Raw genomic sequence first — 27,873 nt, 5'->3', positions numbered from 1 at the left:
GGACCCCGGTGGTCATGGCCCCCAGACCTTCTGTTGGCCCAGGACAGGAACCGTTCCCAAAGCCAACTCTTCAGACAGGGATTGGACTGGACAATGGGATGGTGAGGGATGCTGGTAAGGAGTGAGCTGCTTGGATCACGTGGACACCTGAGACTATACTGGCATCTCCCGTCTGCAAGGGAGATGAGAGGGTAGACGGGGTTAGAAGCTGGAGGAATGGACACGAAAAGAGAGGGTGGAGGGAGGGAGCAGGCTGTTTCATTAGAGAGAGAGCAACAGGGAGTATGTAGCAAGGTGTATGTAAGTTTTTGTGTGAGAGGCTGACTTGATTTGTAAACTTTCACTTAAAGCGCAATAAAAATTAAAAAAAAAAAAAAAAGCTGAACATAGAACCAACATATGACCTGGCAATCTCAATCCTAGGTATATACCCAGAAGAATTGAAGGCAGGTACACAAACAGAAACCTGTACACCAATGTTCATTACAGAACTATTCACAAAAGCTGAAAGGTGGGAACAACCTAAATGCCTATCAACAGATGAAAAGATAAACAAAATGTGGTACATAAACACAATGGAATACACTCAGCCATAAAGAGAAAGTCCTGACGCATGCCACAACATGAATGAACCCTGAAAACACAACGCTGAGCAAAGTTAGTTGCAAAAGAACAAAAACTGTATGGTCTCATTTATATGAAATAAACAAATATATAGAAAACAAAGATTATCAGCAGTTACCAGGGGCAGGAGAAAGGAGGTGCATGGTGTGGAAAATAAAAAAAAACTATTTGGCTTTTTGGTCCTGGTTCTAAAGCCTCACCTGATCTGACCTTTACTGGGATTGGCTGGGGAGCCCCACTCAGTAACCAAACATTACCTGCACTGGCTAAGGGCCCTTCCCAGTAACCAACCTTTACCTGGATTGGCTGAGGAGTCCTGCCCAGTCTGATGTTTAACAGGCTTCATGGATTGAATTATGTCCCCCAAAAAATGTATCAATTTGGATATGCCATGATTCCTGGTATCCGGTGACTGTCTACCATTTTGTCATCTGATGTGATTTTCCTATATGGTGTAAAACCTGCCTCTATGATGTTAATGAGGGGGGATGGGCGGCAGTTGTGTAAATGAGGCAGGACTCAATCTACAAAATTGGATTGTGTCTTCAGGTGCTCTCTCTTGAGATATAAGAAAGAAATGCCAACAGAGACAGATGGGAACCTCATACCACCAAGAAAGCAGTGCTGGGAGCAGAGTGCATCCTTTGGACCTAAGCTTCCTGTGCTGAGATGTCCCCAGACCAAGGGAAGACTGATAACAGGAACCCTCCTCCAGAGCCGACAGAGAGAGAAAAGTGTGCCCCTGGAGCTGGTGTCCTGAGTTCAGACTCAGCCTAATGGACTGTGAGAGAATAAACTTCTCTTTGTTAAAACCATCCACTTGTGGTATTTCTGTTATACAGCACTAGATAACTAAGACACCAGGATTGGCTGTTGGGCCCTGGGCAGTTTGATCTTTAGTAGGGTTGGATGGGAGGGCCTTACCCTGTAGTTAACCTTTACACAGATTGGCTGGGGGGCCTGCCCCATGACTGATAAAAAAAACTCTGTAACACGGAGGCTCAGATGGGGCCTCCTAATCCACAAGAGCCAGGAGAGAACAAGGTGGGAGTAGGAGGGCTTCCTCTATGAACCTCCCAACCAGGTAAGCCTGTGACGGTGATGGAGACAGCAGCTGCAATGGTACTAGGAGAAGTAGAAACAATAAGCAGACCTAGATGGTGACAGCAGAGTATAAAGACTGAACCCCAGCCGAGAGCTGAGATGAGCAACCAGTAGCTGAGCTTGCCAAGTGATGTCACTGAGTTTCCTGTTTGAAATCCTGATGGGTGGAAATGAACATTTGTTTTCAGGAAGGGTAAGCAGGTCTCCTGTTAGACACTGAGATCCCTCTAGAACCTCACCCTGTGCATATCTTCATTTGTTTATATCCTTTTCTGTTATTAAGGACATCATGCTTGGTAGAGGGTCAGCAAAAAAGAGGAAGACCCTCAATGAGATGGACTGACACAATGGCTGCAACAGTGGCTCAGGCATGGCAACAACTGTGAGGATGGCACAAGACCAGGCACTGTTTCCTTCTGTTGTGCACAGGGTAGCTATGAGTTGGAACTAACTTGACAGTACCTAACAACAACTGTTATTAAAGTTGTTACTGCAGTTATGTTGTTTCCTTGGGTTCTCAGTGACTGTTTCAATGAATTATCAAACCCAACAGAGAAAGAATGCCATATGGGGAATGCCAGGCATCAGAAATGGTAGAGAAGTTGGAGAACAGGGGTATATTTACTTCTGTCTCACAGGAACCAGCTTTGTCCTAATTCTTATCCACAGTTATTACTTCTGGGAGAAAGGAAGATTTTTTGTTTAGGGGTTATTGAGTTTATGTTAATGGTGATAGAATGATTTTGAAAAAGAGAGCAAGAATGCTTACACAACTTGAAAAACATAATCAATGTCACTGAACTGTTTATGCAGAAATTGTTGAGATGGCATATATTTTGTTGTATGTATTTTCACCACAATTTTAAAAAAAGAGCTTTAAAGATTATTTCAACCTTTGTTTGCTAACAATTAATGAGAAGAAAAAAAAATCTTTACAGGGGCTTATTCATTTGACTGCCAAACTTATACAGGCACTAACTTATAAAACATGATTTTCATTTAAAAAAATTGTACTTGTCCATTTATTTAAAGTCACGAAAGAACTGTCAACTAAGAGTTCTATATCCAGCAAAACTGTCCTTCAAAAATGAGGACAAAATTAAGACATCCTCAGATAAACAAAAGCTGAAGGAGTTCATTACAATTAGACCCGCCCTACAAGAAATGCTAAAGGAAGTCCTTCAGATTGAAATAAAAATACACTAGACAATAACTCGAAGTCGTACAAAGAAACAAAGATCTCTGGTAAAGGTAACTTCATGGGCAAATATAAGGGCTAGTTTTATGGTATTTTTGGTTTGTAACTCTAGCTGTTATGTCCTACATAATTTCAAATAACAAATGCATAAAAAACAATTATAAATTTATGTTACTGGGCACATGACATACAAAAATATAATTTGTGATAGCAACAACATAAAGGGGGCAGGAGTATTGTATATTACTGAAGTTAGTACCAATTTAAAGTAGGCTATAATGAATTTGATGGCACTAGAGAGAAGAGACTAGAGATAATGAATTTAGAATGTTAAACACAATCCCCATAGTAACTACAAAGAAAATAGCTACAAAATATACACAAGAAGAAAGGAACTAAAATCGGTCAGTACAAAAAAAATCAGCTGAACATGCAAAAAGGTAGTATTAGAGGAAAAGAAGGATAAAAAAGGTATAAGACACAAAAAAAACAAATAGTAAAATGTTAACTACTATAAATATAAATGGATTGAACTCTCCCATCAAAAGGCAGAGATTGGCAGAATGGATTTCAAAAACATTATCCATCTATATGCTGTCTACAAAAGACACACTTTAGACCCAAAGTTAGAAATTCACTGAAGGTCAAAGGATGGAATGAAAATTTTCCATGCAAATAATAACCAAAAGAGTAACTGAGATGACTATATTAATATCAGACAAAACAGACTTTAAATCAAAATGTTATAACAACTGGCAGGAAGAATTCAGGACTGCATATGAGTATGCACATGCACAATATTAGCTTCAATTCTCAATTTAATTAACCACTCCACCGAAACTTATGAGAAAACAATGGTTACATAGGTCAAAAGCAAATGAAGCATGTTCAAGTAACTTCAGTTGGGTCCCAAAGTCCCCAATATGGGTACAAAGTTGCCATGACACTATGCAAAGCAGAGGCTTGCTTTGTAGAATGGTAAATTTTTACTACACTAATGGCCTTTTATATCCAAGGCTTACTTCATCATTCTGGAAAAACTCACACTATTTATGCAATCCCACTTAGGGAAATCTTTCAAACTAGGGCTCCAATGTCCCTGAACCACACACAGTATCATCAAAGCTACATTTTCATCTTACTGGATAAAAAGAGACAGTGCCCAGATGTCCCTGAACTTCCCTCTCTCCAGCAAGCTCATTCCTTGCAGTTCGTAACGAGGTAAGGATACTACCTATCACAGTTATTGTACAATTTAGTACTAAAGATAAACAATGCAGTAAAAATTCAAAAAAAGAAGAGATAAAAGGGTTATTATTTTTAAATGGCACATCCACATAGAAAACTCAAAGAGTATTAACAAATGAGAATGAAGAGAGAGTTCAACAGGGACACCAGAGAGAGATCAATACATAAAAATTAATATTCATCTTGTCATTAAAAATAACTAGAAAATTAAAAAATAATACAAAAGCAATCAAAACTTTTAAGTATTTACGAGTTAAATGAACAAAAAAAATGCATGTGACCTTTTAGAGAACAATTTTAGACACTGTTAAAGAAGATAAAAAAAGACCTAAATAAGAGTAAAGAACTATCATGTTAATAGATGGAATAACTTAACACTGTCACGCTCATTCACCCCAAATTAAAGTTATTGCTGTGGTGGCAGAACAGGGCCGAAGACAAGGTTCCACCGTATCATATGGCTATTGTATTCCAACCCCTGATCACACGAGAGGAGGAACATACACAATCATGGAGCTTAAAAGCCATATAATTCAAGGATCAGAGTCCCTCCCCCTAACTCGGATATGCTGTTCTACTAGATCTTCTGCTAGAATGCAACAGGCAACTGGGCCCACATGCCTACTACTGCTCCTGCCCGTTTCCATTAGTTTCCCCAATGAATACTGATCTAGCAAGTCTATAGTGTCTGGCCATTTTACCTTATTATCAGAATACACACATACAAATAAACATATTAATATAAATTTTCATCCCATTAAAAAGAAATTCTAATTCAGTAAAGAAGAGAAGAAAAACTTTTGTAGGCATCAGTGCTATCTGAAGTCTCAAGAAAAATGCTAATTTTACCTCTCAAATGTTAAAATCATATGTTCGTTTATATTTAAAATTCATTTTTTAATCCCAACCTGCAATGTTTCCAAGCGTTTATTAAGAGGTAACTCATCTACTTCCAGAATAAAAACATCTACTGCCGTGTACAGCTTCTGTTGCACTTCATTTCTTTTAGCAATCAAAATATTCCCTTCATTCTGGAGGAAGGAAAAAAAGAATAACCATCACTAATACGTCAGGTATTTTTTATACATTGACCTATATATATATTTTTTCAGGTATCAAAATATGTAAAATTAACATTATTGTTGTTGTTGTCTGTTGCCATCCGAGTTGCTTCTGACTCATAGCAGCCCTGTTCAACAGAACAAAACACTGCCCAGTCCTGTGCCGTCTTTACAATCGTTGCTACGTTTGAGCCCATTGTTGCAGCCAATATGTCAATCCATCTCACTGAAGGTCTTCCTCTTTTTCACTGACCCTCTGCTTTGCCAAGCATGACATCCTTCTCCAGGGACTGGTCCCTCTTGATAGCACATCCAAAATACGTGAGACGAAGTCTCACCATCCTAGCTTGTAAGAGAAGCATTCAACACTACATTCTCCCAACATATTAAGACTTAGACCACCAAACTGACAGACCTTCCTTTCCCTTAATTAAAAATAAGGACACTTAAGTTCAATAATCCTGCTCTACTTTATTTTTTCCCCATTACTTCTGTGACAACGAAATTTTTGGTTTTCTTGAGAAAATTATGTAAGTTCCTGTTATTAATTAAGGCACAGTGGTTAAGTACTTGATTGCCAACCAAAAAGTCAGTGGTTTGAACCCACCCAGCAGCTCTGTATAAGAAATGACCTGGCAATCTGCTTCCATAAAGATTATAGCCTAGGAAACCCTATGGGACAGTTCTACTCTGTCCTATAGATTCACTATGAATCAGAATTGACTCAATGGCACCTAACAACATTATTATTAATTACACGTTGGTTCCTTCCTACTCCCATCCCACCCTCAACTTCTTCATCTACTCATTCTTCAAGGTTTGGTTAAATTCCAAGAGGGTAAGACCTCCCAAAAGGCTATATTCAAAATACGTAAGTGAGAAAGATCTAAGAACCCTATGCATTATCTCTACTATAGTACCTAATACACTATACTGAAATTATCTGTTTATATATCCATCCTGTACCCAAGAAAGATAAACATAGGATCATGTCTTAAACAAATTTGTGTCTCCACCACCTATGACAGTGTCTGGCACATACAATTAAAAGTGTGGATCTGGGGATATTCTTTCTTCGTTAAGCAGAACCAGACCATTTTATAACTACAAAGACAAAAGGAAAGAAAAAATTAAAAAAAAAATGTGGCAACCATGTCAAGGAACTGTGAAAAATACATAAATGAAAATAACAAGTCTAAGGTCTAAATTATGTACCATAAGGAAACAAAACGGCAACTTCATTTGAGTAGCAATTATGTTTCTGTATTTATCCAATACTCTGCCTCACCAGTGTATCAAATGATCTTTAAGGCGATGACGCCTAAAAGTCAGCCCTGCAACATCAGCAGTGATAGAAACAAATATTTGCTTTAAAAAAAAAAAAAAACTTGTACTACTGGAATACATTAAGCCCTCTCTCTCTCTGCCTTGAATTACTCTCCTATGCTCAAGCCACAAAAACAAAGCAAAGCAAAAGAAGCAGTTCTTTTCCAGCTCAATTACATGAAAATACATAAGTAATTTTAATATATTTGGTAGTGCAGTTTAAATGGAAAGAGAATATACTTTGTAGTCAGACAGATCTGGGTTCAAATTCCATATTAAGATTTAGAACTATGGAATTTTGAGCAAGTTACTCAACTCCTGTGGGCCTTCCTCATTAATAAAATGGGGATAAAAATGCCCATCTTAAAGACGATGCAAGGAAAAAGTTTATAAAGTACTCGTAATATTATCTGTAGTTTATGGATTCAAAAATTATTAATTCTGCTCTCAGTTTTTTCTTTCATAATCAGAAGTTAAGATGTAATATACAAAAAAAACCAAATCTAACCCTTTCTCCAAACTAAACATTCCTGGCATTTCCAAAGGCCTAAGTTATGCTGTTGATGTTTCTCGTTCAGAGCCAGTTAGGCTCCCAACTGGCCAATAGCTGGGAATAGGGAATAGACGTTCAGGATACAATTCACAGACGCAGAAACTACCAATACGTATGATGGAACAACTCAAAACACAGTAATTACAGAGCTCATCATAGGTGCTACATATGATTACTGCAGGGAATACTTTTATACAGAAAACTAAGATTTCTGTTCAGTTTGATTCAACAAACTAAAGAGAACTGCAACAGGAAATAATATATACTTGTATCTAAGCAAATGAAAAATTCATCTGAAATATTTTATTCTTCATGCCCCTAAGCAAATGAAAAATTCATCTGAAATATTTTATTCTTCATGCCCCTCCCGGGCCCACAAAACCACCTCTCAATAGGTGGCTGAGACAATATCTAATAGTCCAATGCTGCAGCATAAAACATGCCACTCAGACCAGAAGATGACATCCATATCAGTGAGCGTGGGAGCCACCTTGGCTTGGAAATCTCACGCCCTTCAAATCCACTGCATCTCTTATAACAATTCCACAGGCATAGCTTCCTGGGTTTCTAGCGGGGCATGCCCAGTTACAAAAGTCCACAGCAAGCATTTGTAGTTTATTTATACTTCCTCCCAGTCCAGAGGCAATTTACCAATCAGGTGTTATATTTACTATACTGCCTAGTAACATGGTTGAAATATCATTTAATCAGATGACGAAGCAAACAAAGCTAGGGAGTTAATTAAAGGTCAAATTCTTATGCAAAAAGGAAAAAAAGATTTTGTTACCTCTTTGTCCACAATGATCATTTATCTACTGGTCCTTTCTGACAAGGCCAGTAAAGGAATTAAATGATATACTATGAAAATACTGTAAAAAAAAATATTTCAGGCAAATAAAATGCCATTACAATATGTGCACCACCCACCCCCCTGCTTTCTCAAAAGATGATAAATATCTCCTTATGTTCAGCAGATTAAGATTTTAATTTTTTCCTGAATTCTCAACCCACCACATTTTGACAAGTTTTAATCTTCTCCTGAGCCAGACTGTATTCTTCCCAAATTATCTCTAATTCATTCAAAGAAGCTGGGGTAGTAAAGCACCCTTCATCCAACACTTGTATAGCATCTGAGAGGTCATCTCCAAAACGAACACTGACGTTCACACGCCTGTTTAAAAAAAAAAAAAGAGCAAAAAGGAAAAGACCAATATACGAAAAATATGAAAATTTATGAGAGAAAAAGTTACACTTAAATAGTAATTATCTAAAGTTACTATTTACAGCAGTGGCTATAAAGAAGTATATTTTTTAACTTTTATATAAAATTATATTATATGGATATCAAATAGACCTTCAGTGTCTAGCCTACAATTAGATTTGCAAGTACTTTTTAAAAAAATTATATTTAATGACTGCCACAACAGGGAGCACAACAGAGACTCCCTGAAGGAGCAGGAGGATGCAGACCCCAAATTCTAGTAAAAAGACCAGGCTTCATGGTCTCAGGCTAGAGGGACCCCAGAGGTCATGGTCTCCGACCTTCTGTTAGCGCAAGACAGGACCCATTCCTGAAGCCAACTTTTCAGACAGGGATTGGACTGGACTATAAGACAGAAAATGATACTGGTGAGAAGTGGGCTTCTTCGATCAAGTAGACACATGAGACTTTGTGGGCAGCTCCTGTCTGGAGGGGAGATGTGAAGGCCGAGGGGGACGGAAGCTGGCTGAATGGACACGGAAACACAGGGTGGAGAGAACAAATGTGCTGTCTCATTAGGCGGTGAGCAGCTAGGAATATACAGCAAGGTGTATGTAAGGTTTTGTATGAGAGACTGACTTGATTTATAAACTTTCACTTAAAGCACAATAAAAGAGAAATAGTGAAAATAAAAAAAAAAATCATATTTAGCCAACCTTACTTGCCAAGACTAAAGGCACACAGTCCTTGCACTCTAACAACCAGGCTAGTGTTTGCTAAATTTAAAAATGCAATCAGACAGCAAGCAACTAGCAAAACCAACAAGGTCCAAAGGTATTCCTTTTTCTAATTTCCAAGTAGATTACCAATATTCCAAGTAGATTACTAATAGCATATTCTTTCCTCAAATATGAATTAAAATACATTGGGTCATTTTGGTCCAAAGTCTGCTCACAATTTTGCAAATGTAGCCACTTGATTTTTGGCAGTGCTTCAAAACTGATTAGGTTCTAAAGGGACCAAATAACTCAAACTCTTAGGAGACTGATAAACCAGATGCCAACTGATAGATTTATACTGGAAAATAAAAGCTTCCATTGAAAAGGCCAACATGCAGTATTCATTCAAGGCAACACCTTTTTAGTGTTTCAAAGTACACGAGAAAATGGACAGCTAGTTGAGTTTTGCACATAGCATGAAAAAGGAACTAGATTGCTTTGAGAACTATTTTATCGAAACTCCAGAAAAAAGTGATACATTATCTCTAGCCAACAATAAAGTAACCCTCTGCTAGGGTAAGAATATCTGTATAATTTAGATATAAACTTCAAGAAATGCTGAATAAACTCTGCACATGACTTGCTAAACAATTTCCTTTTTTCTTCTGGCTCTATGAGGATCACTTTGCAAATAATAAATTATATCTTTAGACAGAGTAAAGTAATTTAGATACTTTCGTTTCAGATTAGTCCTGAAAATAACCCCAAGTAAAACAACTGGACATGGTAGTTCCCATCAAACCACCACTTACAAGTTGTGAGTTATTGTTTTTTAAATTTCACTCTCAAAGATGAACTTAGGACACTATAGCTTCCAGGTAATAAAAGAACACTGAGAAGAATAATACAAATTCATCTCAAGAATAACTATTTTTAGTTTCTCCCTTCAAAGTCATAAAAACACAAAGATTAAATTTCAAAGCAAAAAATGGCAGGCACATAATTTAAACAAAGCATCAACTAATATGCAATTATTTTAAATTATCCTTTTAAAAATATACTTTTACCTACCTAACTTCTTTTAACATTTCAACCTTAGCCGCTAGATCTTTCATTCTGGTACCTACATGAGTCTTCAGAGCACTTTCTAAATTTTTAGTCAAATCCATAGTAGTTGCTTTCTCTTGCTGAAACAAAGAACAGGCACATGCTAGTGAGATAAGTTAGGAACTGTATTTCTGCTATTATTTCAAAAAATTTAGACATAATTAAGCCAAATTAAATATATACATATATGGCTACATAATAATAAATACTGATTACCCAATTAGTTGGAATCTGAAAAAGATAATCTGTTTCACAGATTAGAGACTCTCATATTTCATCCTAACAAGAAGTCAAAGAGAAACAAAATTTCACATACTGTACCTTTAATACTTTGATTTTTCTAAAGATAAACGGTGTCCATAGAAAACAAAGATCCCAAATGATTATGAACAATTTGTTTTCTGATGAAGTCTTATGCCACTCTGCATTACAAAAGAATCAAAAATATCATTTCTTTGACGCAAGGTAGATTAAACTCCCTTTTCCTGAGTGATTTCCCAAATACATGTCTACCATGATCATCCAAAATAATGCACGTTGTTATATGCCATCCAGTCAAATCCGACTCATAGCAACCTTGTATGACAGAAAAGAAATGCTCCATAATCTTTACATGAGCAGAATGCAGGTCTTTTCTTCTACAGAGCAGCTGGTGGGTTCTAATCACCAGCTTTTTATGGCAGCCAAGCACTTAACCATTGCGTCACCCAAAAACTAAAACCAAACCCGTTGCCGTCGAGTCAATTCTGACTCATAGCAACCCTATAGGACAGAACTGCCCCATAGGGTTTCCAAGGAGTGCCTGGTGGATTCGAACTGCCGACCTTTTGGTTAGCAGCCATAGCACTTAACCACTACGCTACCAGGGTTTCCAAGGCTGCTTAAATAACGTACGTTGTTGCTACTGTTGTTCGGTGACATCAAGTCAGCTCTGACTCATAACGACTCCACGCACAACAGAAGGAAACGCTGCCCGGTCCTGCGCCATCCTCATTATCATCATGCTTGAGCCCACTGTTGTACCCACTGTGTCAACTCATCTCTTGAGGGTCTTCCTTTCTTTCCACTGACCCTCTACTTTACCAAGCATGATGTCCTTCTTCAGGGACTGGTCCCTCCGGGTAATATGTACAAAGTATTTGAGACAAAGTCTCAACATCCTTGCTTCTAAGGAGCATTCTGGCTGTACTTATACCAAGAATGATTTGTTCATTCTTCTGGCAATCCATGATATAGTCAATATTTTCCACCCACACCATAATTGGAAGGCGTCAATTCCTCTTCAGTCTGCTTATTCACTGTCCAGCTTTCACAAGCTCATGAGGCGACTGAAAGCACCACACCTTGGGTCAGGTACACTTCAGTCCTTAAAGTGACATTTTTGCCTTTTAACACTTGAAAGAGATCTTTTGCAGCAGATATGCCCAATGCAAAACGCCATCTGATTTCCTGACTGCTGTTTCCATGGGCATTGAAGGTGGATCCAAGTAAAACGAAATCCTTGACAACTTCAATTTCTTTTCTGTTTATCATGATGTTGCTGAGTGGTCCAGTTGTGAGGATTTTTGTTTTCTTTATGTTGAAGCATAATCCAAACTGAAGGTTGTAGTCTTTGATCTTCATCATTAAGTGCTTCAAGTCCTGTTCACTTTCAGCAAGCAAGATTGTGTCATCTGCATATGGTAGGTTGCTAATGAGTCTTCCTCCAATCCTGATGCCCCGTTCTTCATATAGTCCAGCTTTTCCTGTTTTCTGCTCAGCATATAGACTGAATGAGTATGGTAAATGGATACAACCCTGACACACACGTTTCTTAACTTTAAATCACACAGTATCCTCTTCTGTTCGAACAACTGCCTCTTGGCCTATGTACAAGCTCCTCATGAGAACAATTAAGTGTTCTGGAATTCCCACTCTTCTCAATGTTATCCATAATTTGTTACAATCCACACAGTTGAATGCCTCTGATCAGTCAATAAAACACAGGTAAACATCTTTCTGGTATTCTCTGCTTTCAGCCAGGATCCATCTGACATCAACAGTGATATCCCTCGTTCCACATCCTCTTCTGAATCCGACTTAAATTTCTGGCAGTTCCTTGTCTATGTACTGCTACCACTGCTTTTGAAAGATCTTCACCGAAATTTTACTTGTGTTTGATATTAATGATATTGTTTGATAATTTCTGCATTCTATTGGATCACCTCTCGTTTAAATTTAAATACATTTAAATAATGTATACACCAATAATATAAATAAAGACCTGGCAATTTTACTCCAATTATACTACAAACCAGCTATTTCATAGATAAATGTTGAACTTTTACTCAGTATTTAAACAACATGCTCTCCTGTCCTCACACTCTCCAATCCTTTAGTAAAATAAAGGAGAGGACCAGAACATACTGAATGCTTATTAATAGTAGCCAGTGCTCAGTTATACTCATAACCTTCCACTCTTATTGAGTGGCATGACCATGAAAAATCAGTTACATTTGTTCCTAAATGTGTTTATATCAGTTCTACTTGTTATGATAATTACTCAAAACAGTACATAAATCTAAAAAATAGGATTGGGAAAACAGTTATAGTTATCTTTGAAAAACACATAGCATGTTTTGAAAAGACTCCATTAAAGCAAGTTTTTAACACAAAGTGCTAGTTAATGCATTTGGATGAGAACTACAAAATACTGAGGGAAAGAATAATGTAAGTCTAAAAGAATTGTGAGCTCATACTGTTTCTTAAATGTCTTGAATTTATTATTAATCTACTTGTTAAAAGGAAAAAGACAAAACTGGACATCAGATGATGAATGGTTATGGTTTTTAAAAGAGACAAAGAAAAAATGCTGCCAACAGGAAAGACAGCAGACGTAAACCCAACCACATCAGTAATTATATAAAATCAAAATGAACTACACACTCCCATCAAAAGGCAAGACATTATCAAACTGCATGGAAAAAGCCTGGACTCAACTGCATGTTGCCTATGAGAAACATTTATTACATATAAAGAGACAGATAAAAGCAAAAGGATAGAAAAGATACGCCATACAAAAATGGCTGTATTAAAATCAGGCAATGAGGACTTCAGGACAGAGACTATTTCCAGTGATAAAGAGGGACATTTCATAAAGATAAATGGTCAATTCAGCAAGCAAAAATAATTCTAAATCTGAATGTAACTAGTAACTAACAAGTGAGTTTAGCAATATCAGGAAGACAAGATCTGCACACAAAATTCAACTATATTCCTATATACCAGTAATGACCCATTAGAAACAAAAATTAAAAAAAAAATTTTTTACAATAGCTCATAAAAAAGAATACTTAGGTAAAAACTAATAAAATATGCATACCTTCTATATATTAAAAACTACAAAATGCTGATCAAAGAAATCAAAGAAGACCTACATAAATGGAGACATACGATGTTTAGACTTGAAGACTCGACACAGTAAAGTATCAATACTCCCCAAACTGATCTACAAATTTAACAGAATTTCAATCAAAATCTCAGAAGGATATTTTATAAATCTAGACAAGCTTATTCTAAAATTTATATGGAAAAGCAAAGGAACCAAAATAGCCAAAACAATTCTGAAACAAAAGAACAAAGTTGGAGCAATTGGACTACTTGATTTTAAGACTTACCATAGGGCTACAGTAATTAAGACAGTGTTGCCCTGGCATAAAAATACACAAATCAACAGAAAAAAATACCCACAGTTATACAGTCAATTGATTTTTCAACAAAGATGCCAAAACAATGCAATAAGAAAAAGAGAAGTACATCTACATGAGGGAAAAAACTCAACCCCTCACTTCATACTATAAACAAAAACAAATTTGAGATAGTTCATATATTTAAAAATTATAGATTCTAGGTAAAACCACAGGATATCTTCTCGGACAGTGTACAAAAAAAAAAAGGCAACAGACATAAAAATGTTTTTTGTATTTTTTTAAATACAAAAACCTGATATATTGGATTTCATCAAAATAAAAAAATTCTATTAGCCAAAAAAAACCATTAAGAAAGTGAAAAAGGATAGAGCTGTGAGAGGCAGGGCCAAGATGCTGGAGTAGTCAGATGCTTCCTTTGGTCCCTCTTGAAACAAAGACCAGAAAAAATAAGTGAATGCCAATCTAGGAGCCCTGAACATCAAAGGCAAAGTTGAGCAATCAGACTGAGTGGCTGGGTGAGGGAGAGATGGTTCAGAAGCTGCAAGGAATTGCCAGGCCTGACCCAGCGGGAACCAGTACCCTGCAGATCAGATCGGCTGGCTTCCACAGTGAAGCAAATAGTGGTGCTCGGGATGCATTTTCCACATCGGGAGAGACCAGGCAGCACAGAGTCTACTCAAGCCTCCAGAGCCAGTGAAGAGCAGTACCCAATTGGCAAAATACAAGTACACGCGTCTAATCTTGTGGATCAAAAAACACACCATTTGGGAAGAACCTGTCTTCCATCCACCTGCCCCCTCCCTGCTCTGTACCGGGTCCTGGGCCTGTATCAGTGATTGCTGCATTCCCTGGGCCGAAAGTAGGACTCATTACAAGCCCAGAGCCATTCTTCCAGCCTTGTAGAGGGAACAAATTAACAAACATGAAAAAATAACTTGCCAACTCCCCTAAGCCAGGAACTCAGAGCAGACACAGCTCCTTTTCCTAGGCACTGGCACAAGGGGTCCATGGACTATGATTGCCTTTTACCCCTGCATAGACCTGTGTGGCCCATTTCAAAAGCGTAGGCCCTCATTAGCACAGTACAATAGGGTATATACCTGAAGCCTAAATTGAACTGTATTAGCTATATGCTGGAGTGACATTGGACAATACTCTGTCCATTAAGCAGGGTCCTCAGCTACCCATACCAGAGGCCTGAGGACTGGTAGCTCCACCCACGCCACCTACCCATCCCTGAAACAGGTCCAAGAATAAGTGTGCCTCCCAGTCTTTATAGCAAACAACATTGGGTGCCCACAGTCCAGCTGCAAAACTCACCCACCTACACACTCTAGAGAAAAGGGTCATGTTTTCCCCCAAGACACTCAGGGGCAGCCGTCAGCCTCCTGCCTTACTTGGTGCATGACCCCTTTCTGCAGCCAGATACCTGTGCCTACCCCCATCATCCCTGTCCCTCCAGAACTGCAGGTTAGAGCCTGCACCACACTCTTGGTGACCAACTACCTGGACACCTGAGCTGAATCCAGGAGTAAATGGGCTCCTGGGCTCACATCCCACTGCCGTCGAGTCGATTCCGACTCATAGCATCCTGGGCTCACGTAACTAGTAACGAATCTAACCACCTGGTGACATGACATCAGAGCTTCAAAGGTGCCAATAATTGGAATTAGACAACTCAACAGAAAGTCCTAAGAGCAGAACTGAGGCAATGGAAGTCAGAATTAGTAAGATTGAAGATAAAACACTTGATTCCAACTTATTTGAAGAAAAATCAGATAAAAGAATTTTAAAAAATGGAGAAACCCTAAGAATTATGTCAGACTCTATCAAAAGGAATAACGTATGAGTGATTGGAGTACCAGAACACAGAGGGATAACAGAAAATACAGAGAGAATTGTTGAAGATTTGTTTGCAGAAAATTTCCCTGATACCTTGGAAGATGAAAAGATATCCATCCAAGATGCTTATCAAACCCCACACAAGGTAGATTCCAAAAGAAAGTCACCAAGACATAATCAAACTTGCCAAAATCACAGATAAAGAGAGAATTTTCAAATTGGCTAGGGATAAATGAAAAGTCATCTACAAAGGAGAGCTGATAAGACTAAGCTTGGACTACTCAGCAGAAAACACACAGGCAAGATGGCTATGGAATGACATATATAAAGCCTTGAAGGAAAAAAACTGCCAGCCAAGAACTGCATATCCAGCAAAACCGTATCTCAAATATGATGGAGAAATTAGGGCATTTCCACATTAACAGAAGTTTATGGAATTTGCAAAAGTCAAAACAAAAGTATAAGAGATACTAAATGGAGTCTTCCAGTCAGAAAACCAATAACAACCCAAGACTAGAACACAAGACAGAGCAGCCAGGTATCAGTCCAGACAAGGAAGTCACAAAAATAAAGCAAACCTAAAACACTGAAAATAGGGAAACAGACGTAAATATGTAAAAGATGACAACATTAAAACAATAAAGAGAGACTAAAAAATGTAGTCATAGATCTTTCATATGGAGAGGAAATCACGACAATATAAAGAAATAAAAGATTGACTTAAACTTAGAAAAACAGGGTAAGCATCAAGGTAACCATAAAGGAAACTAACAATCCTACCCATCAAAATAAATAACAAGAAAAGCATAAAGATTCAGCAAATACAAAATCAACAATGAAAAAGATGAAAAGAAAATACATAAAGAAAAATGACATAGCACAGAAAATTAAGTGGAATAAAAAAACTGTCAACAACACTAAAAAAAAGACACCAAAAGGACAGCACTAAACTCATACCTATCAATAATTACGTTAAATGTAAATGGACTAAATGCACCAATAAAGAGACAGAGTGGAAGAATGGATTAAAAAACACAGTCCATCTATAAACTGCCTACAAGAGACAGACCTTAGACTTAAAGATACAAACAAACTAAAACTCAAAGAATGGAAAAAAATATATCAACCAAACAACGATCAAAAAAAAAGAGCAGGAGTGGCAATATTAATCTCTGACAAAACAGACTTTAAAGTAAAATCCACCACAAAGGATAAGGAAGTACACTACATAACCATAAAAGGATCTATACAACAGGAGGACATAACCATGATAAATACTTACGCACTCGACGACAGGGCTCCAAAATACATAAAACAAACTCTAACGGCACTGAAAAGACAGACAGCTCCAGAATAACAGTAAGAGGCTTCACCACACCACTTTCGGTGAAGGACAGAACATCCAGAAAGAAGTTCAATAAAGACACAGAAGATCTAAATGCCACAATTAACCAACTTGATCTCCTAGACATTTACAGAACACTCCACCCAACAACAGCCAAGTATACTTTCTTTTCCAGTGCACATGGAACATTCTCCAGAATAGACCACATATTAGGCCATAAAGCAAGCCTTAACAGAATCCAAAGTATCAAATACTACAAAGCATCTTTTCTGATCATAAAGCCATAAAAGTAGAAATCAACAACAGAAAACCAAGTGAAAAAAACCAAACACATGGAAACTGAATAACACCTTGCTCAAAAACTACTGGGTTATAGAAGAAATTAAGACCGGAATAAAGAAATTCACAGCATCAAATGGGAATGCGATCACATCCTACCAGAACTTCCGGGACAGAGCAAAAGCAGTGCTTAGAGGTCAATTTATAGCAATAAATGCATACATCCAAAAAGAAGAAAGAGTCAAAATAAAAACATTAACCCTACAACTCAAACAAATAGAAAAAGGGCAGCAAAATAAGCCATCAGGTACCAGAAAAAAGCAAATAATAAAAATTAGAGCAGAATTAAACAAAATAGAGAATAGAAACACAATTAAGTTAACAAGACCAAAAGCTGCTTTGAGAAAAGATCAACAAAACCACTAGCCAAACTGACAAAAGAGGAAACAAATAACCCAAATAAGAAATGAGATGGGTGATATCACAACAGACCCAACTGAAATTCAAAGAATAATAACAGAATACTACGAAAAACTGTACTCCAACAAATTCGAAAACCTAGAGGAAATGGACACATTTCTAAAAACACATTACCTACCTAAACTAACACAAACAGAAGTAGAACAACTAAATAAACCTGTAAAAAAAGAAGAGACTGAAGAGGTAATTAAAAAGCTCCTAACAACAACAACAAAAAACCCTGACGGCTTCACTGGAGAATTCTACCAATCTTTCAGAGAAGAGTTAACACCAGTACTACTGAGGGTATTTCAGAGCATAGAAAAGGATGGAATACTCCCAAATTCATTCTATTAAGCCAGCATAACCCTCATACCAAAACCAAGTAAAGACACCACAAAAAAAGAAAATTACAGACCTATATCCCTGATGAACATAGACACAAAAACCCTCAACAAAATTCTAGCCAATAGAATTCAACAACGTATCAAAAAAAAATGTAATCTGCCATGACCAAGTGGGATTCATACCAGGTACGCAGGCATGGTTCAACATTAGAAAAACCGTCAGTGTAATCCATTACATAAATAAAACAAAAGACAAGAACCACATGATCTTATCAATTCACGCAGCAAAGGCATACAACAAGTCCAACACCCATTCATGATCAAAACTCTCAGTAAAATAGGAATAGACGGGAAATTCTTCAACATAATAAGGGGCATTTATACAAAGACAACAGCCAACATCATCCTAAATAGAGAGAGTCTGAAAGCATTCCCCTTGAGAATGGGAACCAGACAAGAATGCCCTTTATCACCACTCTTACTCAACACTGTGCTGGAGGTCCTAGACAGAGAAATTAGGCTAGAAAAAAGAAATAAAGCACATCCAAATTGGTAAGGAAGTAAGTAAAAGTATCTCTGTTTGCAGATGACATGATCTTATACACAGAAAACCCCAAAGTATCCACAAGGAAACTTCCAAAATTAATAGAAGATTTCAGCAAAATACCAGGATACAAGATAAATATACAAAAATCAGTTGGATTCCTCTACACCAACAAAGAGAACGTCAAAGGGGAGATCATGAAATCAATACCATTTACAATAGCTCCCAAGAAGATAAAATCCTTAGGAACAAATCTAACCAGAGATATAAAAGACCTACACAAGGAAAACTACAAGACACTACTGCAAGAAACCAAGAGAGACCTACATAAGTGGAAAAACATACTTTGCTCATGGATAGGAAGACTCAACATTGTGAAAATATCAATTCTACCCAAAGCAATCTACAGACACAATGCAATCCCAATCCAAATTCCAATGGCATTTTTGAATGAGATGGAGAAACAAATCACCAACTTCATATGGAAAGGGAAGAGGCAGTGGAGAAGTACCATTACTGAAGAACAACAACAAAGTGGGAGGCGTCACACTACCTGATTTTACAAACTATTATACTGCCAAGATAGTCAAAACAGCCTGGTACTGGTACAACAGCAGATACACAGACCAATGGAACAGAATTGAGAATCCAGACACAAATTTATCCACTTTTTTTTTTATGAGCAGCTAATATTTGACAAAGGCCCAAAGTCCGTTAAACGGGAAAAAGTCTCTACAAATGGTGCTGGTAAAACTGGATATCCATCTGCAAAAAAATGAAACAGGACCCATACCTCACACCATACACAAAAACTAACTCAAAATGGATCAAAGACCAAAATATAAAATCTAAAACAATAAAGATCATGGAAGAAAAGGGACAATGCTAGGAGGCCTAATACATGACATAAACAGTATACAAAATATTACTAACAATGCACAAATACCGGAAGAGAAACTAGATGACTTGGAACTCCTAAAAAACAAACACTTACACTCATCTAAAAACTTCACCAAGAGAGTAAAAAGACAACCTACAGATTGGGAAAATTTTTTGGCTACGACAAATCGGATCAGGGTCTATCTCTAAAATCTACAAGATACTGCAAACCCTCAACAACAAAAAGACAAGTAACCCAATTAAAAACTGGGCAAAGGATACAAATAGACACTTTACCAAAGAAGACATTCAGGAAGCTAACAGATACATGAGGAAATGCTCAGGATCATTAACCATTAGAGAAATGCAAATCAAAACTACAATGATATGCCATCTCACCCCAACAAGACTAGCATTAATCCAAAAATAATAAATGTTGGAGAGGTTGTGGAGAGACTGGAACACTTACACAGCTGGTGGAAATATAAAATGGTACAACCATTCTGGAAATTGATTTGGCGCTTCCTTAAAAAACTAGAAATAGAAATACCATACGATCCAGCAATCGCACTCCTTAGAATATATCCTAGAGAAATAAGAACTATCACATGAATAGATATATGCACACCCATGTTCACTGCAGCAGTGTTCACAATAGCAAAAAGATGGAAACAACCTAGGTGCCTATCAATGGACAAATGAATAAACAAATTATGGTATATTCACACAACAGAATACTGTGCAACGATAAAGAACAACGATGAGTCTGAGAAACATCTCGTAACATGGATGAATCTGGAAAGCATTATGCCGAGCGAAATTAGTCAGTTGTGAAAGGACAAATACTGTATGAGACCACTACTGTAAGAACTTAAGAAAAGGTTTAAACACAGAAGAAAACATTTATTAATCGTTATGAGGGTGAGGAGGGAATGAGATGGGTACTCACTAAGTATATAGTAAGTAAGAAATTATCTCAGGTGAAGGGAAGGACAATGCACAATACAGGGGAAGTCAGCACAACTGGACTAAACCAAAAGCTAAGTAAGTTTTCTGAATACAACCAAACACGTGGAGGGTTAGAGTAGCAAGGGTGGGGAACTGGGGACCATGCTTTTGGGGGACATCTAGGTCAACTGGCAAAACAAAGCTTATTAAGAAAATGTTCTGCATCCCATTTTGTTAAGTGGCATCTGGGGTCTTTAGAAGCTAGCGAGTGGCCATCTAAGATGCGCTGACTGGTCCCAATTCACCTGGAGCAAATGAAAATGAAGAACACCAAAGACACTAGGAAAATATTACCCCAAGAAACAGAAAGGGCCACATAAACTAGAGACTCCTTCAGCCTGAGACCAGAAGAACTAGACAGCACCCGGCTACCACCAATGACCACCCTGACAGGGAACACAACAGAGAGTCCCTGATGGAGTAGAAGAGAAGTGGGATGCAGAACTCAAATTCTAGTAAAAAGACCAGAGTTAATGGTCTGACTGAGACTGGAGGGACCCTGGAAGACATGGCCCCCAAACTCCTTGTTAGCCCAGAACTGAAACCATTCCCAAAGCCAACTCTTCAGACAAAGATTACACTGGACTGTAAGACATAAAATGATACTAATAAAGAGAGTGCTTCTTCACTCACGTAGATACATGAGACTCAACGGGCAGCTCCTGTCCAGAGGCGAGATGAGAAGGCAAAAAGGGACAGGAGGTGGATGAATGGACATGGGAAACCTGGGGTGGAAAGGAGGAGTGTGCTGTAACATGATAGGGAGAGCAATTAGGGACACATAACAATGTGTGTAAGTTTTTATATGAGAAACTAACTTGAAATGTAAACTTTCACTTAAAAGCACAATTTAAAAAAAATTGAAAAAGCTTACTACAGACTGGAAGAAAATTTTCATAATACATATATCTGACAAAGAACCACAAATCTGTAAGAAAAAATCTAAGAATCCAGCTTTAACAGATGAGGAAATACTTCAACAGCTACCTATTTAAATACCTGAATAGCCAATTAACACATGAAAAAATTCTCAACATCAGCAGTCAGCAGGAAAATACAATTTAAAAGCATACTAAGATATCACTATACACTCAGCACGTTGGCTAACACTAGAATGAATGATAATATTAAGAGGTGGAAAAGACATGGGCAAAAACTCCCATACACTGCTGGTGGGAATGTAAATGGTGCAACTTTGAAAAATTATTTGGAAGTTTCTAATAGTAAAACACCTCCCCTTTGACCCAGAAATTCCACTCTTACAATCCAAGGTATATGAATCCATATTTCTATAAAAAGACTTGTACAAGAATACTCATAGCGGCTTTATTCATAATGGCTACAAACTGGCAACAACCTAAATACCTATCAACAAAAGAAAAAAACTGTGGTACTCTGACATAATGGAATACTACTCAGCAGTGAGAAATATCTGATGTACACTAGATAGATAAATCTCACAGATATTAAGCAATGAAGCCAAACACAGAAGAGTACGTATGATTCCATTTATGTAAAGTACAAAACCAGGAAAACTAAATTACAGTGATATAAAACAGAATGATAGTTGCTCTGGGTGGGAAGAGGGGACAATCAGCTGGAAAGAAACTTCCTGGGGTTGAGGAAAATGGCCTATATCTTTGGGAGGCAAAGCAGATGGCCAGTAATCCACTTACTCCCTTTACAGAAGCAGAAAGGAATGCCTCCAGAAAAAAGAATAAAAGGCAGTGGAAACCCTGGTGCGTAGTGGTTAAGTGCTACAGCTGCTAACCAACGGGTCGTCAGTTCAAATCTGCCAGGCGCTCCTTGAAAACTCTATGGGGCAGTTCTACTCTGTTCTATAGGGTTGCTAAGAGTCGGAATCGACTCAACGGCAGTGGGTTTGGTGTTTGGGTTTTAACCAGTCTAATCTCCCTGTCAACTACATCTCTAGGTAATTTGCTTAGATTATTTGCTAAGAAGAAGAGACCTTATCTCTGAAATGCCCTTAGCAGGACACTTCTGTCTAAAGGATTAGTTACAGTGAATGTTGTTATTAGGAGCTGTTGAGTCTGTTCTGACTCTAAGCGGCCCTATGTACAACAGAATGAAGCATGGCCAGGTCCTACGCCATTCTCACAATCATTCCTATGTTCAAGCCCATTGATGTAGTCACTGTGTCAATCCACCTCATTAAGGTTCTTCCTCTGTTTCACTGATCCTCTAAATTTATCAAGCATGACATCCTTCTACATATCCAAAGTGCATGAGACGAAGTCTCTCCATCCTCCCTTCCAAGGAGCACTCTGGTTGTACTTCTTCCAAGACAGACTTGTTTATTCTTCTGGAAGTTCATGGTATATTGGATATTCTTCACCAACACCATAATTCAAAGGCATCAATTCTTCTTCGGTCTTCCTTATTGCTTGTCCAGCTTTCGCATGTATATGAAAAAAAAAAAACTGAAAATATCATGGCTTGGGTCAGGCATAACTTAGTTCTCAAAGTGACACCTCTGTTTTTCAACACTTTAAAGAGGTCTTTTGCAGCAGATTTCCCAATGCTTTGATTTCTTGACTGCTGCTTCCACCGGCACTGATTGTGGATCCAAGTAAAATGAAATCTTTGACAGCTTCAGTATTTTCTTCCTTGGTCATGACATTGCTTATTAGTCCAGTTGTGAGGATCTCTATTGTCTTTATGCTGAGATATAACCCATACTGAAGGCTGTAGTCTTTGATCTTCATCAAGAAGTGCTTCAAGTCCCCTTCACTTTCAACAAGCAAGGCTGTGTCATCTATAATCACAGGTTGTTAATGAGTCTTCCATCAATCCTGATGCAACATTCTTCTTTGTACAGTCCAGCTTCTCGAATTATCTGCTCAACATAGAGACTGAATAAGTCTGGTGAAAGGACACAACCCTGACACACACCTTTCCTGATTTTAAAACACGCAGTATCCCCCTTCTGTTCAAACAATTGCTTAGTGGTCTATGTACAGGTTCTACATGTGCACAATTAAGTGTTCTGGAATTTCCACTCTTCACAACGTTATCCATAATTTGTTATGATTTACACAGTCAAATGCCTCTGCACATCAATAAAACACAGGTAAACATCTTTCTGTTACAGTGGACAAAACCCATGATTTATGGATTTATGTCACATACACAACTCTCTAGGATATAAAATGGAGGTATTTCAAAACTGGTGTATAAAAGTTACCAGAGGTGATGTCCGATACAAGAATACAGGATTTAGGGCCTACCCTTGATGTTCAGAACTCTGTTTCATCTGATTCTCCTTAAAATTACTGGTAAAGTTTGACACTTGGTAAGATCTTTGTGTCTGATCTGAAAATCCAATCCTGTATGTTAGCTCAGTCTTGATAAGGGTGATAATTAAAGGAGTGTATCATCTGTCAAAATTGATTAAACTCTACATGAGATTTGTGCATTTTTACTGTATGAAATTATACCTCAATAAAGTTCTATTAGAAAAATAAAACCGTATTTCCTAACTCTATTAGAAATTCTATTAAGCCTAAAAGCAATGACAAAATTAGTAACCATGTACATTACTAACACCCAGATTCTAGTCTCCAAATACCTCTTTCCACTAAAAGGAACCACATCCCTCTGAGAAATGACTGCTTTCCAGGACTGGGTCAGAAAAATGTACAATACGAACATGTAACATCTTGTTCCACCAGAAAGCAAGGAAGCTTTCACATGACTAGATCATGTCAAAAGTACACGGCAGCCAACTTAGAGGGCTTCTAAAGGTCAAAGATGGGATAATCTGAGCATCAAAAAGAATAATGGCTACAGAAGATTAAAGCACTTTAAATATGCTTAAAATTTATTAATGACAGTGATACTCAAAGAGAGAAAAACTACTCTCTCTGATCAATGTTGGATAATGCTAAGGAATAAACTTATTATTCTGAAAACTGATACATAAAAGGAAAGAATCAAATATTTATCCTCCCTTTCTTGAACAAACTATGTTTCAGCATGACAAAATAGTTGAAAATTTCCAGTTAATAAATACAGCCCTTGATGTGAAAAAAAAATGGTTACAGATAGCAATCATTGCTGACTGCCAAATCCATAGGTTAAAGGTTGATGAAAAACTATAATGAATCAGACTAGTAACACCTGAACTCACTGCCAGTCTTCTGAAAAACCGAAGTGGAAAAGACACAGCACCATCTACAAAGTATTCTCGGGGAAAAAAAAAAATTGAAACTGAATCTGAGCAAATGTTGAAATCAAACTACTAAAAAAGGAAATACATAAATATGCAGGGATAAAAGAAGCCTGTTAGTAACACAAGGATGCAGATTAAGTGTTGTAAGAGATACATCAACGAAAACGCAACGCATGGACTTCACGGGGATCTTGATTCCAAGATACCGACTGTAAAAGGACACTCATGGGATAATAAAGGAAATGTGACCACTGACTGGATATTAAATGACATTCAGGAATTATTAATTTTTAATTATGAACATTATGGCAATTATATTTTAAAAATCTATTAGAGATACGTACTAAAGCATTTACAGTGAAATATTATGAACGGAATTTGTTGTTTCAAAATAGCTCAGGAGGTATAGATTAAAAAAAAGAATGGTCATGTTAATAACTAAAATTTGGGTAATAGGTATATAAGAGTTAACTACTCAATTCACTCTTTCGTAAACTTTTGAAAATTTCTATAGTTGAGTTTTTTAAAAAACAGAAAAGAAAATGAAAATGTAATAGTCAATGAAATCCAAAAATGATTATTTTACAATACAAGAAAAAAATTTCATCTTATAACAAATATAAGAAAAGAGAGAAGGGAAGGAGAAGGAAAGGGATGAGAGGTAACAGGAAGTTAAATAAACAATATGAGCAGGTGATTAAAGAGATTCCCCAGTTGGACATTCTTTCCCTTAAGACACTGAACATACCTTCAGCTCCTGGGCAGTCTGTTCTACTTTCAATTCTAAAGTCTTGTAACTTTCAAGAAGAACCTCCTTCTCTGTTTTAAGCTTTTCATTTTCTTCAATCAGTTTCTGGTCCTGCTTAATTTTTGCCAGGCTGACATTAGACCTTAAATTAAAGTCACCAGCAGCCAAACTTTCTCTATTAAAAACAAATTGACTCATTTTAAAAGCCAACCAGTATAAACGGACAGAGATCAGAAATCTAGACTAAATTACGCTTTTTACCCACGATACATTTTAAAGTTAAATTTGGAAACTAATCTGAAACCTTTACCTAGTTCAACATTAAAAATATTTAATACAAACTAGATTTTATAACTGAAGTCCTATTTCAAAAACAATGCCTCTAATTCCACTGCCTTATAGCACTATCAACTCCAGCAAATACAGTAAAAAGCATTTCTATATCAGTTTCTTACAATCCCTCCTCTCCATCCCCCCCACCCATTTTGACAGTTTAGTTGCTAAATCACTGATGAGATCCCAACAAAAAGCCAGCTATACCACCCAAGACCTGACACCATGGCATGACAGAGGATTATGTGAATGTTTTAGTACATATAAACATCAAATCTGGCTTTCTGTCTCAAGTGTATAATTCAAAATTATCTAAAAGTAAGCTCCTTTTGGAATAATCAAATTCCATCTCGATCAATTTTCACAAGGCTCTCTTTTGTTAGAAAAGGCAATTCATTGAAACTCACTAACACATTCTTATAGTCACAAGAAAAATTTCAAACGTATAAAATTCTGGTTCTGCCTGAATAATTCAAATCTAGGTGGACATTTTTATTTTTGATGATGTATTCAAAAGAGTTGCCATGTAAATTTTACAGAATTCAGGAACAATTTTCTTTCACAATGGTTTTTACCGAAAATGTTTCTGCTAAAGGAATACATGTTTGAGAAAAATAGAAATAATAAATCATTATCATCCCAAATCACTGACATAGTTAAGAACTAAAAAACCTAAGCTTTGACTTCTATTCTACTATGACAAGAGGTTCTAATATAAATTAGAAATCAGTTAAGACTTAAAAGCCCACCATAGCCTTACTTTGGAAATGTCACGTGATTTCCCACATTATTTTCATTCTTCAAGTCAAGAGTCGGCCTCCCACTCAAGCGCCCCTTTGACTTGCTGAAGGTTGACTGGTTTGATCTATGCCCCCACAAGGGAATGGGACTTTTGAGGTTCCTGAGAGCAAGCTGGCCAGTGTCTGATTTTTTTTCCTCACAGACGTTAGTGCTGGAAGCTTGTTTGCATTTTTCTGCAAATCCTTTCTTAGCTACTTCTTCCCCTATATCCACACTGCCATATTCAGCCTGAGCAATAACTGTTCCATCTTGATAGGTTGCTTTAATTTTCATTTTTATTTCTTTTTCAAAAATCAAGCTTCCCAAAAAGGTTCTCCCCTAAGAAAGATAGGAAAGAACACATAAACCAACTACCAACATGTTTTTCTTCACATATTTTGCTTCTACCCAGTTTTCCCAAGAAACGTTATTTCTTCACTCTGAAATCTCTATAAAAGCAGCCTTACCTTACTGTTGGCTATATGGAAATACACTTCTGCATGTCTATGAACGTATTCCAGTTACAGACTTGCTAAAATCTTCCCTTCTAGAACTAGAGCTAATACCTACCCAGCAGAGCTAATAGAGTTAGCAGACTAATACCAATAACTAAGGCAACCATATTTATAAATTTTAAAACATGTACTAATCAAATGTCCTTGAATAATCTTTTTAAATCCACTAGATTGTGCTTGTGTTGACTATTTTGACCTCCAACTAAACAGACTGGTGTGCTGAGGAGCTACATGATAAATTAACTGTTATTTAGAAAAGGTGTTCAACTTAAAAAAAAAAAAAAGCTTTAAAAAGAATCAGGTAGTTTTAAAGTAAGGTAAGAGCAAGCACAAAATTAGCAATTCAAAGCACAAAATGTCAACAAGTTGAAATTATGGAATGTGAGATGTTAGAAAATCCTAAACAAAAATCCTCTTAAAATTTTGTTTAAAGGGGACACTTCTGTACAACTGGCATATATAAGCAGCCATGTGAGAAATCAGGTGCTTGTTAACTTTTAATTAAACTCAAAATTAGCTTAAAATTATTATCATCCACAGCACTGAGCACAGATATACTGAAAGCATATCTGGGTTTGGAAAATATCTTGAAACTTTCTTAACAACTTGTCTACTCCCCCACAAAATTTTAAGCCCTAAAGTTACTTTGATATGCTTTTTTTAATTTGACTATTATTCTTTATTCCCAAATTTCTCTAAGTTCCTTTCCTGATTGCACTCTGGACTAAAAAGGGAATAAATAATTTCCCAGAATATATAAAGACCAAAGTTA

At 37.1% G+C, this 27,873-nt stretch overlaps 1 protein-coding gene across 2 annotated transcripts in view; it reads right to left on the bottom strand.

The window, feature by feature from the left end:
* The window catches only part of STK31 (serine/threonine kinase 31), an 86,544-nt gene that overhangs the window by 44,030 nt on the left and 14,641 nt on the right, over nt 1–27,873 (bottom strand). For both annotated transcript variants that reach the window (XM_049893827.1, XM_049893828.1), the window contains exons 7-11: nt 26,567–26,925; nt 25,474–25,648; nt 10,106–10,221; nt 8,126–8,285; nt 5,083–5,205 (exon numbers count right to left, since the gene is read on the bottom strand). In XM_049893827.1, coding sequence (XP_049749784.1) covers nt 5,083–5,205; nt 8,126–8,285; nt 10,106–10,221; nt 25,474–25,648; nt 26,567–26,925 — 933 coding nt within the window. The remainder of the gene's footprint in view (nt 1–5,082; nt 5,206–8,125; nt 8,286–10,105; nt 10,222–25,473; nt 25,649–26,566; nt 26,926–27,873) is intronic.

Source organism: Elephas maximus, chromosome 8, assembly GCF_024166365.1.
Source record: "Elephas maximus indicus isolate mEleMax1 chromosome 8, mEleMax1 primary haplotype, whole genome shotgun sequence".
NCBI lineage: Eukaryota > Metazoa > Chordata > Mammalia > Proboscidea > Elephantidae > Elephas > Elephas maximus.
Note: the sequence above shows the minus strand (reverse complement) of the source record. Positions and strands in the feature narration are given on the sequence as shown.